General features: G+C 42.0%; 1 protein-coding gene and 1 long non-coding RNA gene across 5 annotated transcripts; both read left to right on the top strand.

Moving 5' to 3' along the window:
* Positions 1-308: 308 nt before the first annotated feature.
* On the top strand, positions 309-16382 carry LOC115172701 (uncharacterized). 4 transcript variants are annotated; one of them, XR_003871471.1, is made up of 3 exons: positions 309-318; positions 9675-9678; positions 16275-16382. It is a non-coding gene; the product is annotated as an uncharacterized LOC115172701 (long non-coding RNA). The 4 variants fall into 4 exon arrangements; XR_003871474.1 differs by lacking the exons at positions 309-318; positions 9675-9678 and adding exons at positions 3882-3891; positions 5063-5064; XR_003871473.1 differs by lacking the exon at positions 309-318 and adding an exon at positions 11179-11181 and having other exon boundaries at positions 9671-9681.
* LOC115172699 (MARCKS-related protein 1-A) lies at positions 6202-9141 on the top strand. The gene is made up of 2 exons (XM_029730394.1): positions 6202-6491; positions 7822-9141. The coding sequence occupies exons 1-2, from the start codon at positions 6408-6410 to the stop codon at positions 8317-8319; spliced, it is 582 nt and encodes a 193-aa protein (XP_029586254.1). The 5' UTR covers positions 6202-6407; the 3' UTR covers positions 8320-9141.
* Positions 16383-17064: the final 682 nt, after the last annotated feature.

Here is a 17064-nt window from a genome sequence, read left to right as displayed (position 1 = left end):
AGAAAAATATGTATATATATATTTTAATAGCTCACTATGGATCTACAAACAGGTTAGCCTCTATAAAGTCTTTGGATGTATTTTCAGTGTGTTTATAGTGTGTTCTGTGTTATTTCTTTTGTCTTTTCCAATACTAACTAAATGGTGAATGAATGTATGATTGTTTGTTCTGGTAGTCTGATGTCTTTGTCTTTTTAAATACCAACTGAATGGTGAATGAATGTATTTACAGTCAATCAATCAATACAGTGTGATTATTGTGTGTTCTGTGTAATTCCTTTGTCTTTTCCAAAGCTAACTGAATGGTGAATGTCTGGTGTCATGTTGTCTTCTTTCTGTATGTGAGAAGAGAAGTTGTATCTTAGGGGAAGGGAAATGTTTATTTTCCATTCTGTAAATTCGAACAAAATTCAACTCCAGTTTAAGAACTGGGATAAGCTACAAATCTCATTGTGGGGTAGGCCTCATGTTATAAAGATTACGTAATCAGCATGTTTCCACTGTCCATACCTGCCTACACCTTTAACACCGTAGACAAAATGATTACTCAGTTTATTTGGACTATTAAAATGGCAAGGATTCACCTAGCTAGATTACAGGCAAAATCTTGGAAAGGAGGATTAAAGCTCCCTAACATATAATTATATCAAGAAGCCTTTATAACTGCCCAAATAGGCTCTCTTTATTGATAACTCTAATAGGCCAATTTTGGTTGACATGGAAGGAATACTTATTGCGCCATTTGGAGCATCATATGATCTGAGTCAACACTTAAATGTGGGACTGCAGAATCCCATAATGTTCCATACTAAGAAATATGGCGTCAGATAAATAAGAGAGAGATATCTTCACCTTTCCTGACAAGCTCTGCTTCGTTATGGAACAACCATAAATACAAATTAGGAGGACAGGTGGTTGTCTGGAAAGAGTGGCATATGTTTTGTTTTAGCCTCAACAATAACCTTCGCTATTAGTGTCAACTTCAATTTCAGTGTGGATATGAAACATCCCTTGATGATGTCTGCAAGTGGCTGAGTACTAATGATCTCCATGATTCTGAATGATCGGCTATGAAAAGCCAACTGACATTTACTCCTGAGGTGCTGACCTGTTGCACCCTCGACAACCCCTGTGATTATTATTATTTGACCCTGCTGGTCATCTATGAACATTTGAACATCTTGGCCATGTTCTGTTATAATCTCCACCCGGCACAGCCAGAAGAGGACTGGCCACCCCTCATAGCCTGGTTCCTCTCTAGGTTTCTTCCTAGGTTCTGGCCTTTCTAGGGAGTTTTTCCTAGCCACCGTGCTTCTACACCTGCATTGCTTTCTGTTTGGGGTTTTAGGCTGGGTTTCTGTATAGCACTTTGAGATATCAGCTGATGTAAGAAGGGCTATATAAATACATTTGATTTGATTCCATTCCATTCCATCATTCCAAGGTTCACAATCTGTCTGAAGAATGCCAACTCTATTCAATTGTCCACTTTGCAACAAACATACTTGATCTGTGTCCAGACTACTCACACATATTGGCCTCTATCACCAGCATGAACAATGTTTTCTAATTATCTGTGGACTTAATGGGTGTTGGAAAACAAATAGATGTTTCAGCACCTATCGGTGAAACATCTACCGAAACCACAGAGAGCTTTTAAACGCCAACTTAGATGAGAATTGCCCTCATGATGAATTTGAGACTGGGACTGATCCCATTGAAGAGGACGTGAGCGATGTAGAGAGTCTGTCAGAGGCTGAATATGTTCAAGCCACAGAGATCAACACTGAGCAGCTAATTGAAGTTCTCAAAAAGAACATCTGTCTTTTTACTTTGAAAATCAGGGAAGAACACTGCATCCCAGCTACGGTACAGAGTAGCATTGTTAAGGACCTCAGAACCATTTTTGATGCATTTATGACACACTACAGTGATGCCCTCAGGTTTCACCTTACAAATAAGCAAATAAATGTGGATGAAGATGACGATCTCAGGGACTTGCTTAACAACGCTGCAGTATTTGAGGAATGCATTCGATGCATAAGCTCTGAGTGGATCCTGGAGCATTACTGTGTGAAATAATTGGGTATGGTCAGGCCAATTGAAGTATGGCCATCTATCCGGAAGTGCATCAGAAAAATGTACATTTTTCCGTTTACTCCCTTGTCAGCACACTGCAAAAATAGCAAGTAATAAAGAGGACTGTGCCATCTTGAATCAAGACCAAAAGCCACATAATGATGAAATTCCGGAAGACTTGACTGACGGTGAATTGTTCAAATCAAATCCCAAGCTGACAAAGCAGAGCCTCTGTCTGCAGATCTATGTTGATGAATTTGAAGTAGTCAATCCACTGGGTTCTAAAAAAGGCACGCACAAAATGACCACAGTGTATTTAAGATTAGGAAATCTTGACCACAAGGATACTTCCCGACTCCAAAATATATACCTCTCCACACTGGTTCATCACTGCCTCATTCAAAAACAAGTCACCACCTATGAAGAAGTATTCAAGCCTTTGATATGTGACATCCAGGAATTGGAAACATAGGCTATGAAGTTATCATGCAATGGTGAAAACAAAACCTTCTGAGGCACAATTGCAACAATCTCAGCAGATAATCTCTCTGCACATGCAGTTGCAGGGTTGAGGAAAAACTTTTCCTCTGGTCGCATTTGTCGCTTCTGCTTGGATACCAAGGGGGACATTTGCTCAGAAATCACTGAAGAGGAATTCACCATGCGTGACCCAGACAACTACAAGTACCATCTGCAGGCCGTGGAAGAAAATCTAGACAATGCATTGATGTATGGCATCAAAAAAAAGCCTGTTGCTTCTCTCAGCTGAATCATGTGCCATCTCCAATTACCTATCTGTTTCCACCAGATGTCATGCATGACCTTCATGAGGGCATCATACCCACAGTGCTCAGACTAGTGCTGCAAAAACTAGTTCAAGAGAGGCAAATTACTCTTGCCCAGATTAACTATGAAATTGAGAACTTGTTTTATGGCAAACGAGATGTGTTTTCTAAACCTGTGCCACTACCCGAGAGAATCCTAAGGAAGAATGGCCATCTATTCGGAAGTGCATCAGATATTTACACATTTCCATTTACTCCCCCAAATGATTGGTAGTCAAATACAAAATGGCAGTGCTCCTGATCTCTACCTCCTGCTTCGAGAGATATCCAACATCTTGGCCTCAGTTTTAAAAAGATCCTGGATCCCATATCTGGCAGAACAAATCACTGAATTTCAAGCTCTCTTCCAGGAGCTGTTTCTAGGGAAGACAGTTCCAAAGATATACTTCCTCATACACTACCCTAGCCTGCTACTTGCCTATAGACCTTTGATCCACCAGTCCATCATCCGATTTGAAGCGAAACACCAATATTTCTAGAGGCTCAATCAATGTAATTTGTATTACAAACAGAATTCTTTGTCAAAATGCAATGGATGTGTGCACAGCGCTCATTCAAAAGTACCCCTCGTTGAGAGAACAGACAGGGAAGGGATACAGTTGAAGTTACATACACCTTAGCCAAATACATTTAAACTCAGTTTTTCACAATTCCTGACATTTAAAAAAAAAAATCCCGTCATAGGTCGGTTAGGATCACCACTTTATTTTAAGAATGTGAAATGTCAGAATAATAGTATAGAGAATAATTTTTTTTCTGCCTTGATTTATTTCAGCTTTTATTTCTTTCATCACATTCCCAGTGGGTCAGAAGTTCACATACACTCAATTAGCATTTGGTAGCATTGCCTTTAAATTGTTTAACTTGGGTCAAACGTGTCGGTTAGCCTTCCACAAGCTTCCAACAATAAGTTGGGTGAATTTTGCCCCATTCCTCGTGACAGAGCTGGTGTAACTGAGTCAGGTGGGTAGGCCTCCTTGCACGCACACGCTTTTTCAGTTCTGCCCACAAATTTTCTGTAGGATTGAGGTCAGGGCTTTGTGATGGCCACCCCAATACCTTTACTTTTGTTGTCCATTTTGCCACAACTTCGGAAGTATGCTTGGGGTCATTGTCCATTTGGAAGACCCATTCGCGACCAAGATTTAACTTCTTGACTGATGTCTTGAGATGTTGCTTCAATATATCCACATAATTTTCCTCCCTCATGATGCCATCTGTTTTGTGAAGTGCACAAGTCCCTCCTGCAGCAAAGCACCCACACATCATGATGCTGCCACCCCCGTGCTTCACGGTTGGGATGGTGTTCCTTGGCTTGCAAGCCTCCCCCTTTTTCCTCCAAACATAACGATGGTCATTATGGCCAAACAGCTCTATTTTTGTTTCATCAGACCAGAAGACATTTCTTCAAAAAGTACGATCTTTGTCCCCATGTGCAGTTACAAACCGTAGTCTGGCTTTTTTATGATAGTTTTGGAGCAGGGACTTCTGCCTTGCTGAGCGGCCTTTCAGGTTATGTCGATATAGGACTTGTTTTACTGTGGATATAGATACTTTTGTACCTGTTTCCTCCAGCATCTTCACAAGGTCCTTTGCTGTTGTTCTGGGATTGATTTGCACTTTTTGCACCAAAGTATGTTAATCTCTAGGAGACAACGTGTCTCCTTCCTAAGCGATATGACGGCTGCGTGGTCCCATGGTGTTTATACTTGCGTACTATTGTTTGTACAGATGAACGTGGTACCTTCAGGCATTTGGAAATTGCTCTCAAGGATGAACCAGACTTGTGGAGGTCTACAATTTTTTTTCTGAGGTCTTGGCTGATTTCTTTTGATTTTCCCATGATGTCAAGCAAAGAGGCACTGAGTTTGAAGGTAGGCTTTGAAGTACATCCACAGGTACACCTCCAATTGACTCAAATTATATCAATTAGGCTATCAGAAGCTTCTAAAGCCATGACATAATTTTCTGGAATTTTCCAAGCTGTTTAAAGGCACAGTCAACTTAGTGTAAGTAAACTTCTGAACCACTGGAATTGTGAAACAGTGAATTATAAGTGAAATAATCTGTCTGTAAACAATTGTTGGAAAAATTACTTGTTGCCAAAACTATAGTTTGTTAACAAGACATTTGTGGAGTGGTTGGAAAATGTTGTTTTAATGACTCCAACCTACTAAGTGTATGTAAACATCCGACCTCAACTGTATGTAACAATTCTTTACTTTTCCTACTCACATTAATTCACACTAATAACCTTAATACACCATTGTGCTTACCCAGACCATAATGTGCTGGCTTGGATATGTTCTTCTCACATTGTTATACCATCACATTTACAGCAGCATAACAAGGCCATTTTAGTGTGCTCCTCTGACCTCAGTCCCAATAGTCCGTCATGACATTTCTCCATTCCACATTTAATTTTTTAAGTAGGCATGGCATGATAAAGAATAAATACAAAAAATAACGACAGCCACTTGCTCACATTGCACAAGTACTGGAAATGCGGAAGAGGTTTGGGAGGCAAGGGGAAAAAATGAGCCCAGATGAGACCCGACCAAAATAGTTAAAGTAACTGCATATAAATAATGGCCCATATTCAGTGTGTCAAAGTCGAACCGCTGATCCAGGATCAGTTTTTAAGATAAAAAAATAAGATTGTATGGACAGGTGGGGGACCTGATCCTAGATCAGCACTCTGAGATGCTTTGTGAATACTGGACATTTAGCATTTTTCTAAGTGAATAAAATGAATTTGTGACTTTACAAGTTTGCCACTCGATATTATTATTCATAATATAATACATGGGACATAAAAGATTCCTACAGGAACCTTAACACCCTAAACGGTTCTTTGAGGATCTTTTATAAAAGGTTCCTCAGGGAAAAGGTTCCTAGCTGGAAGCACCTTTAGGGGTTCTGTTGGTGTTGCAATCTGAGGAACCTTTCATTTTTAAAGTGTAGAATTGCAGTGCACTGTATGGAGGATTTTCTAATTAGATTCATTTGGAGTAAAGTACTTGGAAACCTTAAGATATGATACTAGTGTTATTTGCTATTTATGTTCAATAAAAAATATCTGATAATAAAGATACAATTCTTACTTGCTCAGTCGCCATATTCATAACATCTGTAATAAATACTCTCGTTGAAGCTGATAGGGGGCGAGGAGGGGATTCCAACCCCAATCCACGGTTGCAGATTGGATATGTCCGTGTAGCCACGCCCATAGGTGGAGTCTTCCACAATTGTGAGGCACGGTTGAAATACTCACACTTGTAGCCCTAGCCTTCTTTAATTTGTGCTCGGCAGCAGTAAGGTTAGTAGACCAGAGTAGGGAAACTTTCGTTGCTTCCCAAACGTAAAAGGGATCAACACGGATTTCAAAATCTGGCAAGATCTACCTATCTCTGGCTGGATTTAAAACCGTAAATCGTCTCGGTTTTTCTTTTAGATTTTATTTTTGTTTAGAAAGGCTAAAAGATGGGAGCTCAGTTTTCCAAGGGTGGAGTAGCTGTTGATGGAAAAGCCGTCGAAGACCCGGCTGACGCTAAAACAAATGGCCAGGTAAGAGAAACCGTTGTATGCGTCCACATTGGCACCCAATGCCCACCTCCAGCGTGAGTTGGATGGGCAATGTGATACCAGGCTAGCGATACCTCACGGCTAACAGTTACAGTACATTTGACTAATTAGCAAAAGCTTATTAGGATAAACACGACTATTCGCTGTTGAACCACCTGTTTTGATTGCAGTGATTACATTTTGTAATTAAATGGTTTAGCTAATACTGTGTTTGGTTGAGTGGCTGATTGATGGTGCCATGCGCCACAACCACCACCTTTTGTTAAATTCGTCTCGAGTTTTTAGTCTATCTAATCAAGTACAGTAACTAGTTGTCCGTATTTTAACACCAGGACTAAGTCACATAGTTATCACCTGAATGGAAAGCGGATTTATTTGAACTAGCTTTCTCTCATGAGTTGGTGCTAGAAGCCGTCAGCGGTCGCCCACTCGCGGAACAAAAGGTGCAAAGGATGCAAATGAGGACGGCTCGTTGCGAACAAAGCGCACGGGCAGGGCAGCAATGCGTTCTGTTGAAAAAAGCGAGTAATCAGACTTGTGCCATTTTCGATGTCATTTGTAGCGCTGGAAACATTAAATGATCTTGTCAAACTTTGTTTTATTGTACATGCCTGTATGCCCGTTACCTGGACAATGAGTCGCGATGTTAACGTTAGCTGACGGTTTTAGAATGGGTGCAATTGACAGTCAACCATCTCATTGAGGCGGCACGTCTACCAGTTGGTGCATTCTTTAGCTAACGTTAGCAGAGATTGTTAATTTCCTAATTTATCCTTGGCCAAAAGGCTAGAACATGTAATCATCATTTCAATTTAATGACAAATTGAGAGAAGTTAGTTTGGGTTATTCGAAAGGCTAGAAGAGTACGAGATTGCTACATTTGCGGTTCATTGCAAAATGTCAATCTGCTAGATTCCATGGGGATTCCTTTGTTCAAAAATTCATCTTGCTGTTCGACTGGTTGTGGTGGAGTACGACTGCCCCCACGTGGTCGATGCGAGTCATGCAAACCTGCTGTGCATATGAAGCGTTTTGCTATGCATTTGACCTAGTCAAGTAATCGTCCACAATGACAAACCTCTGATACGTCGGTTGGACGTATCACACTGCCTTATCTCACAGAATTAAAATAGTATTGATTTTTATCTCCTGAGCCACTTTCTTGGTCAACAGTGACTTGTAGATTGAGTCAATTTGGCATTGGTATGGGCTGCTTATACTGGTTACCTTAATTTTCTCCCCATACCAGTTTATTTAGAAAATTCTCATTGTTCTCCACATCTGTAAATTGTTCTCTCACTGTTGTCCACAGGAGAATGGCCATGTTAAAACCAATGGAGATGTCTCTGCAAAGCCCGATGGGGACGCTACTCCCGTAGACGGGAATGGCACAGCCGAGCCAGCCAAAGAGGGTGAGACGGACGCCATCGAGGCTGCCCCTGCTGCCGAAGGAGAGGTGGCCAAGGTCGAGGGAGAGGCCGCCAAGGATGCCAAGAAGAAGAAGAAGTTCTCCCTGAAGAACTCCTTCAAGTTCAAGGGCATCTCGCTGAGGAAGACCAAGAAGAGCAGTGAGGAGGGCAAGGAGGAGGCTGCCTCCCCCACGGCGGAGGACAAGCCAGAGGAGAATGGCCACGCAGCAAAGGAGACGTCAGCCGCCGAGCCTGTGGAGGAGGCCACCCCGGCCCCAGAGGGTGAGGCTGCTCCCGCAGAGGAAGCCCCTCCCGCAGAGGAAGCCCCTGCCGAGGAGGCCGCTGCCCCCGCAGAGGTCACGACACCCGCAGCATCTGAGACCGAGCCCAAGACAGAGTGACCGTGACTCGTCGCAGCTACTTGAACTGTTTTTCCAAGATTAAAGTATATAAATATATGAGACTCGTGCCACGTTCTTAAACTTATAAACAAAACTACAAACGAAGACAAATGAAGAAGGCTATATCATGTTTGCTGATTCAGCCACCAGTTCACTGCCTTTATCATTTCTCTACTGACAGAATCTCACTGGCCCTCTCACGAAAGTGTTGGCTTACGGTGCCCCCTCATGGTACACACTGGGACTGGCGTGTGGGGAAGGTATTGGATTGGATGTAGAACGAATCAGGAATACTGACTTATTTTCCCAATTCACGGAGAAGCATACATTTAAACGCGTGGCAGTCCTATAACATTTTCTTTTTCTTTCTCATCTCTTGGGATTTAAAAATCGACAACGGTTATGGAGCAGGGCATGTCACCTCCTTCACTCGAAATGACTGTTATATGGACACAAACCTTTCAAATCATCGTCTAAAAAAATGTATTCTACATTACTATGTTTTACCCCCAAATTAAGTATTTTGTGCTGTATAAAAAAAAATCAAGGAGGGGAAAAGAAAATGTCTTTGTTCGTGCATTCTGGTCATTTTCTGGCTAAACCACATTTGAGCTTCTGAGTCTTGCGGTGTTCACATTTCAGAGTTTATGATGCAGATGTTGGGGTCGTGTACAAAAATGTGAGCTTTTTTATCTGCAATTTGTCTCTGTAAATATGTTTTGGCCAATATTTTTGGTTCTCTTTATTTTGCTATCGTTCAAAGATGCTAATGGTTTTATTGTAACTTTTAATAAGGGTAAATAAATGTTTGATCCCCTCTGATTGTGTTTTGCCTCTGTCATCCTATGCCACGTGGATGTGGGAGACCGGTTAGTCTTGGGATAGGATTATCAGTGGACTGTTTTTTTACACGCACAGATCTTAATGACTGCATGCACCACATTCATTTCCTCCGTGACCTTTCGACCAGTACATCTTCACCTTTACATAACTCCAGGAGGATGCTTGAGGTAAACTGACAAATCAATGACTGACAAGGTACCGTGCTTATGAGCTGAGCCACAGCATGTCAGTATATCACATCACACTTGGCTGTGAACATTCTCATCTCACATTTAATTTTTTGACAAACACTCATAACTAGAGCAGACTACCCTTTCAATCATTACAGCGGTATGACTACAGCTTTATAACAAAAGCTGTATGTGAAGGAAAGATTGGCAAAAATGTTTTGATGTTTCACTAATTGGCACCAATCATTTTCATATTTGACTTTTTTTTTTTCAAGTACGTGTCACAGTACTTAACAAGGACTGAGCCTAAACCTCCAAAGAGCAACAGTAGCAACCGATGAGGTTGGTGGTTTTCCTATACGAAGTAGCCTTGGTTGGAAATTAGGAGATAAACTCAATTGGTTTTGCTCGCCTATTGTTTTTAAGGTCAAAGGTAATAGAGGCGGCGAGGAGAAGAAACACGCTTCTATGAAATGGCTCCTCCAGTCAGCGTCATCAGACAAATTGCGTTTGCAGGGGTGGAATCACGAAATGTGACAATCAAATGTAGCTAGTTGTGCAAGACCTTTTCTAGATAAAAGGTGAAGTAGCATATTTTTAAATGTGTGCATGCTTTTCCCCTTTGAAAAAACACCTGATTCAAGAAGTGTGGTGGATTTTAAAACATGAGGATACTCTTGTGCCTCCTGCCAAAATAGGTAAGTGAGGGGAGCAGACTCCTTTGTTCGCCTACTAACAAATTGACTCCTTGACCACTTATTGTTTTCTGGGTCACAGAGGAAAGGTGGACAGGCTTTTGTCCAATTCAATTGAATCTGCCTAGGTTGTGGGAATTGTGTGGAAGACTGGGTGATCTGGGGTGTATTCATTACTACACAACGAAAACAAGACTTTCTATGGTACAAATTCGGGTAGGTCCCTCGGTGAATGGATGGGTATAACAATATGATAGAGGCTCCAACTTGCCCTCTCATAGGTGTCATTTTACCATACTCCTTAGAAATGTCCATGTATAATCTTCAAAAAGAGGGAAAGCACACGCATGAATAAAGAAACAGTATTTATATTTTATGGAAGAATTCAGCACAAAAACCCAATGATTCCATGTCCTACCTATTTGTTACAGGTGGTGACCCCTATAAACTCCGAGTGGATTAAAGGAGGACTGAAGGTCTTTCAGAGACATAGTTCTACCACAAGGTGCAAGTTTTAAGGAAGATGACTATGTGTAAACCCAATATATCTCAGCGATGATATGGCAGAAAATTCGGGTGATAACCCAACTGGGACTGGAATCTGGGTCCCTGCATCTGACAGTCTAAGACCTTAGCAATTACACTCAAAAGAGGTCCAAACCTCGACGGGGTTGCACTACTAGATGCTACAGTGAGGGGAAAAAAGTATTTGATCCCCTGCTGATTTTGTACGTTTGCCCACTGACAAAGAAATGATCAGTCTATAATTTTAATGGTAGGTTTATTTGAACAGTGAGCGACAGAATAACAACAAAAAAATCCAGAAAACGCATGTCAAAAATGTTATAAATTGATTTGCATTTTAATGAGGGAAATAAGTATTTGACCCCCTCTCTATCAGAAAGATTTCTGGCTCCCAGGTGTCTTTTATACAGGTAACAAGCTGAGATTAAGAGCACTAATCTCAGCTTGTTACCTGTATAAAAGACACCTGTCCACAGAAGCAATCAATCAATCAGATTCCAAACTCTCCACCATGGCCAAGACCAAAGAGCTCTTCAAGGATGTCAGGGACAAGATTGTAGACCTACACAAGGCTGGAATGGGCTACAAGACCATCGCCAAGCAGCTTGGTGAGAAGGTGACAACAGTTGGTGCGATTATTCGCAAATGGAAGAACACAAAATAACTGTCAATCTCCCTCGGCCTGGGGCTCCATGCAAGATCTCACCTCGTGGAGTTGCAATGATCATGAGAAAGGTGAGGAATCAGCCCAGAACTACACGGGAGGATCTTGTCAATGATCTCAAGCCAGCTGGGACCATAGTCACCAAGAAAACAATTGGTAACACACTAAGCCGTGAAGGACTGAAATCCTGCAGCGCCCGCAAGGTCCCCCTGCTCAAGAAAGCACATATACATGCCCGTCTGAAGTTTGCCAATGAACATCTGAATGATTCAGAGGACAACTGGGTGAAAGTGTTGTGGTCATATGAGACCAAAATGGAGTTCTTCGGCATCAACTCAACTCGCCGTGTTTGGAGGAGGAGGAATGCTGCCTATGACCCCAAGAACACCATCCCCACCATCAAACATGGAATTGGAAACATTATGCTTTGGGGGTGTTTTTCTGCTAAGGGGACAGGACAACTTCACCGCATCAAAGGGACGATGGACAGGGCCATGTACCGTCAAATCTTTGGTGAGAACCTCCTTCCCTCAGCCAGGGCATTGAAAATGGGTCGTGGATGGGTATTCCAGCATGACAATGACCCAAAACACACGGCCAAGGCAACAAAGGAGTGGCTCAAGAAGAAGCACATTAAGGTCCTGGAGTGGCCTAGCCAGTCTCCAGACCTTAATCCCATAGAAAATCTGTGGAGGGAGCTGATGGTTCGAGTTGCCAAACATCAGCCTCAAAACCTTAATGACTTGGAGAAGATCTGCAAAGACGAGTGGGACAAAATCCCTCCTGAGATGTGTGCAAACCTGGTGGCCAACTACAAGAAACGTCTGACCTCTGTGATTGCCAACAAGGGTTTTGCCACCAAGTACTAAGTCATGTTTTGCAGAGGGGTCAAATACTTATTTCCCTCATTAAAATGCAAATCAATTGATAACATTTTTGACATGCGTTTTTCTGGATTTTGTTGTTGTTATTCTGTCTCTCACTGTTCAAATAAACCTACCATTGAAATTGTAGACTGATCATTTCTTTGTCAGTGGGCAAACAAACAGTCAGCAGGGGATCAAATACCTTTTTCCCTCACTGTACATATTAAAATATACTGCTAAAAAAAATACAGGGAACACTTAAACAACACATCCTAGATCTGAATGAAAGAAATAATCTTATTAAATACTTTTTTCTTTACATAGTTGAATGTGCTGACAACAAAATCACACAAAAATAATCAATGGAAATCCAATTTATCAACCCATGGAGGTCTGGATTTGGAGTCACACTCAAAATTAAAGTGGAAAACCACACTACAGGCTGATCCAACTTTGATGTAATGTCCTTAAAACAAGTCAAAATGAGGCTCAGTAGTGTGTGTGGCCTCCACGTGCCTGTATGACCTCCCTACAATGCCTGGGCATGCTCCTGATGAGGTGGCGGATGGTTTCCTGAGGGATCTCCTCCCAGACCTGGACTAAAGCATCCGCCAACTCCTGGACAGTCTGTGGTGCAACGTGGCGTTGGTGGATGGAGCGAGACATGATGTCCCAGATGTGCTCAATTGGATTCAGGTCTGGGGAACGGGCGGGCCAATCCATAGCATCAATGCCTTCCTCTTGCAAGAACTGCTGACACACTCCAGCCACATGAGGTCTAGCATTGTCTTGCATTAGGAAGAACCCAGGGCCAACCGCACCAGCATATGGTCTCACAAGGGGTCTGAGGATCTCATCTCGGTACCTAATGGCAGTCAGGCTACCTCTGGCGAGCACAAAGAAATGCCACCCCACACCATGACTGACCCACCGCCAAACCGGTCATGCTGGAGGATGTTGCAGGCAACAGAATGTTCTCCACGGCGTCTCCAGACTCTGTCACGTCTGTCACGTGCTCAGTGTGAACATGCTTTCATCTGTGAAGAGCACAGGGCGCCAGTGGCGAATTTGCCAATCTTGGTGTTCTCTGGCAAATGCCAAATGTCCTGCACGGTGTTGGCCTGTAAGCACAACCCCCACCTGTGGACGTCGGGCCCTCATACCACCCTCATGGAGTCTGTTTCTGACCGTTTGAGCAGACACATGCACATTTGTGGCCTGCTGGAGGTCATTTTGCAGGGCTCTGGCAGTGCTTCTCCTGCTCCTCCTTGCACAAACGCGGAGGTAGCGGTCCTGCTGCTGGGTTGTTGCCCTCCTACGGCCTCCTCCACGTCTCCTGATGTACTGGCCTGTCTCCTGGTAGCGCCTCCATGCTCTGGACACTACGCTGACAGACACAGCAAACCTTCTTGCCACAGCTCGCATTGATGTGCCATCCTGGATGAGCTGCACTACCTGAGCCACTTGTGTGGGTTGTAGACTCCGTCTCATGCTACCACTAGAGTGAAAGCACCGCCAGCATTCAAAAGTGACCAAAACATCAGCCAGGAAGCATAGGAACTGAGAGTGGTCTGTGGTCCCCACCTGCAGAACCACTCCTTTATTGGGGGTGTCTTGCTTATTGCCTATAATTTCCACCTGTTGGCACAACATTCCATTGGCACAACAGCATGGGGAAGTTTATTGTCAATCAGTGTTGCTTCCTAAGTGGACAGTTTGATTTCACAGAAGTGTGATTGACTTGGAGTTACATTGTGTTGTTTCAGTGTTCCCTTTATTTTTTTGAGCAGTGTATATGGTGCATTCGGAAAGTATTTTGTTACATTGCAGCCTTATTCTAAAATGGATTCAATTGTTTCCCCCCCTCATCAATCTACACATAATACCCCACAATGAAAAAGCAAAAACAGGTTTTTAGAAATGTTAGCAAATGTATTAAAAACAAAAAACTTAAATATCACATTTACATAAGTATTCAGAACCTTTACTCAGTACTTTGTTGAAGCACCTTTGGCAGTGATTACAGCCTCAAGTCTTCTTGGGTATGATGCTACAAGCTTGGCACACCTGTATTTGGGTAGTTTTTCCTTTTCTTCTCTGCAGATCCTCTCAAGCTCTGTCAGCTTGGATGGGAGCGTCGCTGCACAGCTATTTTTAGGTGTCTCCAGAAATGTTCGATCGGGTTCAAGTCCGGGCTCTGGCTGGGCCACTCAAGGACATTCAGAGACTTGTCCCGAAGTCACTCCTGCGTTGTCTTGGCTCTGTGCTTAGGGTCGTTATCCTGCTGGAAGATGAACCTTCACCCCACTTTGAAGTCCTGAGCGCTCTGGAGCAGGTTTTCATCAAGGATTTCTCTGTACTTTGCTCTGTTTTGCTTTCCCTCAAGCCTGACTAGTCTCCCAGTCCCTGAAAAACATCCCCACAGCATGATGCTGCCACGACCACGCTTCACTGTAGGAATGGTGCCAGGTTTCCTCCAGATGTGACGCTTGGCATTCAGGCCAAAGAGTTCCATCTTGGTTTCATCAGACCAGAAAATCTTGTTTCTCATGGTCTGAAAGTCCTTTAGGTGCCTTTTGGCAAACTCCAAGCGGGCTGTCGTGCTTTTTCCTGAAGAGTGGCTGCTGTCTCGCCACTCTGCCATAAAGGCCTGATTGGTGGAGTGCTGCAGAGATGGTTGTCCTTCTGGAAGGTTCTCCTATCTCTACAGAGGAACTCTGGAGCTCTGTCAGAGTGACCATCGGGTTCTTGGTCACATCCTTGACCAAGGCCCTTCTCCCCCGATTGCTCAGTTGGCCGGGTGGTTCCAAACTTCTTCCATTTAAGAATGCTGGAGGGCACTGTGTTCTTGGGGACCTTCAATGCTGCAGAAATGTTTTGGTACCTTTCCCCAGATCTGTGCCTCGACACAATCCTGTCTCAGCGCTCTACGTACAATTCTGTCGACCTCATGACTTGGTTTTTGCTCTGACATGCACTGTCAACTGTGGGACCTTATATAGACAGGTGTGTGCCTTTCAAAACCATTTCCAATCAATTGAATTTACTACAGGTGGACTCCATTCAAGTTGTATAAAATCTTAAGGATGATCAATGGAAACAGGATGCACCTGAGCTCAATTTTGAGTCTCAAAGCAAAGGATCTGAATACTTATGTAAATAAGGTATTTCTGTTTTTATTTTTAATACATTTTCAAACATTTCTAAAAACCTGTTTTCGCTATGTTATTATGGGGTATTGTGTGTAGATTGAAGGAAAAAAAGAATTGTATACATTTTAGAATAAGGCTGTAGTGTAACAAAATGTGGAAAAAGGGGTCTGAATACTTTTCGAATGCACTGTATACAGTGAGCTACAAAAGTATTGGGACAGTGACACATTTCTTTGATGTTTTGGCTCTGTACTCCAGCACTTCGGATTTGAAATTATACAATGACTGATGTTAAAGGTATTTTCCTCTATATCGGGTGAACCTCTTACCAATTAAAGCACTTTTTGTACATAGTGCTACCTTGATTACGGATAGTCCTGAATGAATCGTGAATAATGAGTAGTGAGAAAGTTAGACGCACAAATATCATAACCCCAAGACATACATACCTCTCACCATTACAATAACAGGGGAGGTTAGCATTTTGGGGGGAGGGGATGATATTTGTGCGTCTGTAACTTACCCACAAATCATTATTCACAATTCATTCAGGACTATCCGTAATCATGGTAGCATCCACATATATATGCAGAAGTATTCATATTCTACTCGTATTTACAATGAAAGTGACTCCAAAATGATACAATACATGATTTACCATTAATTTCTAAAGGTCCGAAAATGATCTGAAACATAAAATAATGTGAAGCACAACAAAACAAACAGCAAATGCATCCAACAAGTTTGTAGAGTCCCAAGATTGATGTAATTATTGCATGCTAGGAATATGGGACCAAATACTATCTCAAATGAGTGCAGGAAATGCAGAACTTAGGTTGAAGTTGAATTGAACAGTATAAAACAATCAGAATGGAGAAAGACCCATTCAAATAATTTAGAATATATATGTGTTGCCACCGTAGGGTCACGCACTACTCATAAAGCAAATGTAGAACTTTTATTAATCAAAAACAAAATACCGTCATACTGTCAAACATTTGAAAAATACCATGATATGATATTTTGGCCATATCGCCTAGCCAGATATAATGTAAACATTTGTCTGGTGTCTTTGTCTCTACATACAGTATGTGTCAGCTAGGGATGGAAATGAGTTTAGTCTTTGCAACATGATGTTTTCCAATTGAGTTGAGTAGGCGGCTTTCTTCAAATCTGTACCTCACTGGTCTGTTGTACAGTAATGTAAAGTACTTAAGTAAAGATACTTAAAAGTACTACTTAATACATTTTTGGGGGTATCTGTACTTTACTATTTATATTTTTGCCAACTTGAACTTTTACTTCACTACATTCCTAAAGAAAATAATGTACTTTTTACTCCTTACATTTTCCCTGACACCCAAAAGTACTCGTTACATTTTGACAGGAAAATGGTCTTGCTTAATATAAGGAATTTGAAGTGGTTTGTACTTATACCTTTGATACTTAAGTACATTTTAGCAATTCCATTTACTTTTGATACTTAATTATATTTAAAACCAAATACTTTTAGACTTTTAATCAAGTAGTATTTTACTTGTTAACTTTCACTTGAGTCATTTTCTATTAAGGTATCTTTACTTTTACTCAAGAATGACAATTGAGTACTTTTTCCACCACTGGTACAGTGTCTATGGTTGCATTGGTTTGTCCTCCTTTAAATTGTAATGGCAGACTACACCAATTGCTGTATTGCAGTCACCTACTGTACAATCCATTGTACTTTGTGATACAGTAACACAAAATTAGGGAAAAGGAAATTTACCCTGCCAACTATTAGCCCTCACTAAAAAACCACCACCCCTTTCCACCATTTAACCCTATCTAATC

Source organism: Salmo trutta, chromosome 33, assembly GCF_901001165.1.
Source record: "Salmo trutta chromosome 33, fSalTru1.1, whole genome shotgun sequence".
Taxonomy (NCBI): Eukaryota; Metazoa; Chordata; class Actinopteri; order Salmoniformes; family Salmonidae; genus Salmo; species Salmo trutta.
Note: the sequence above shows the minus strand (reverse complement) of the source record. Positions and strands in the feature narration are given on the sequence as shown.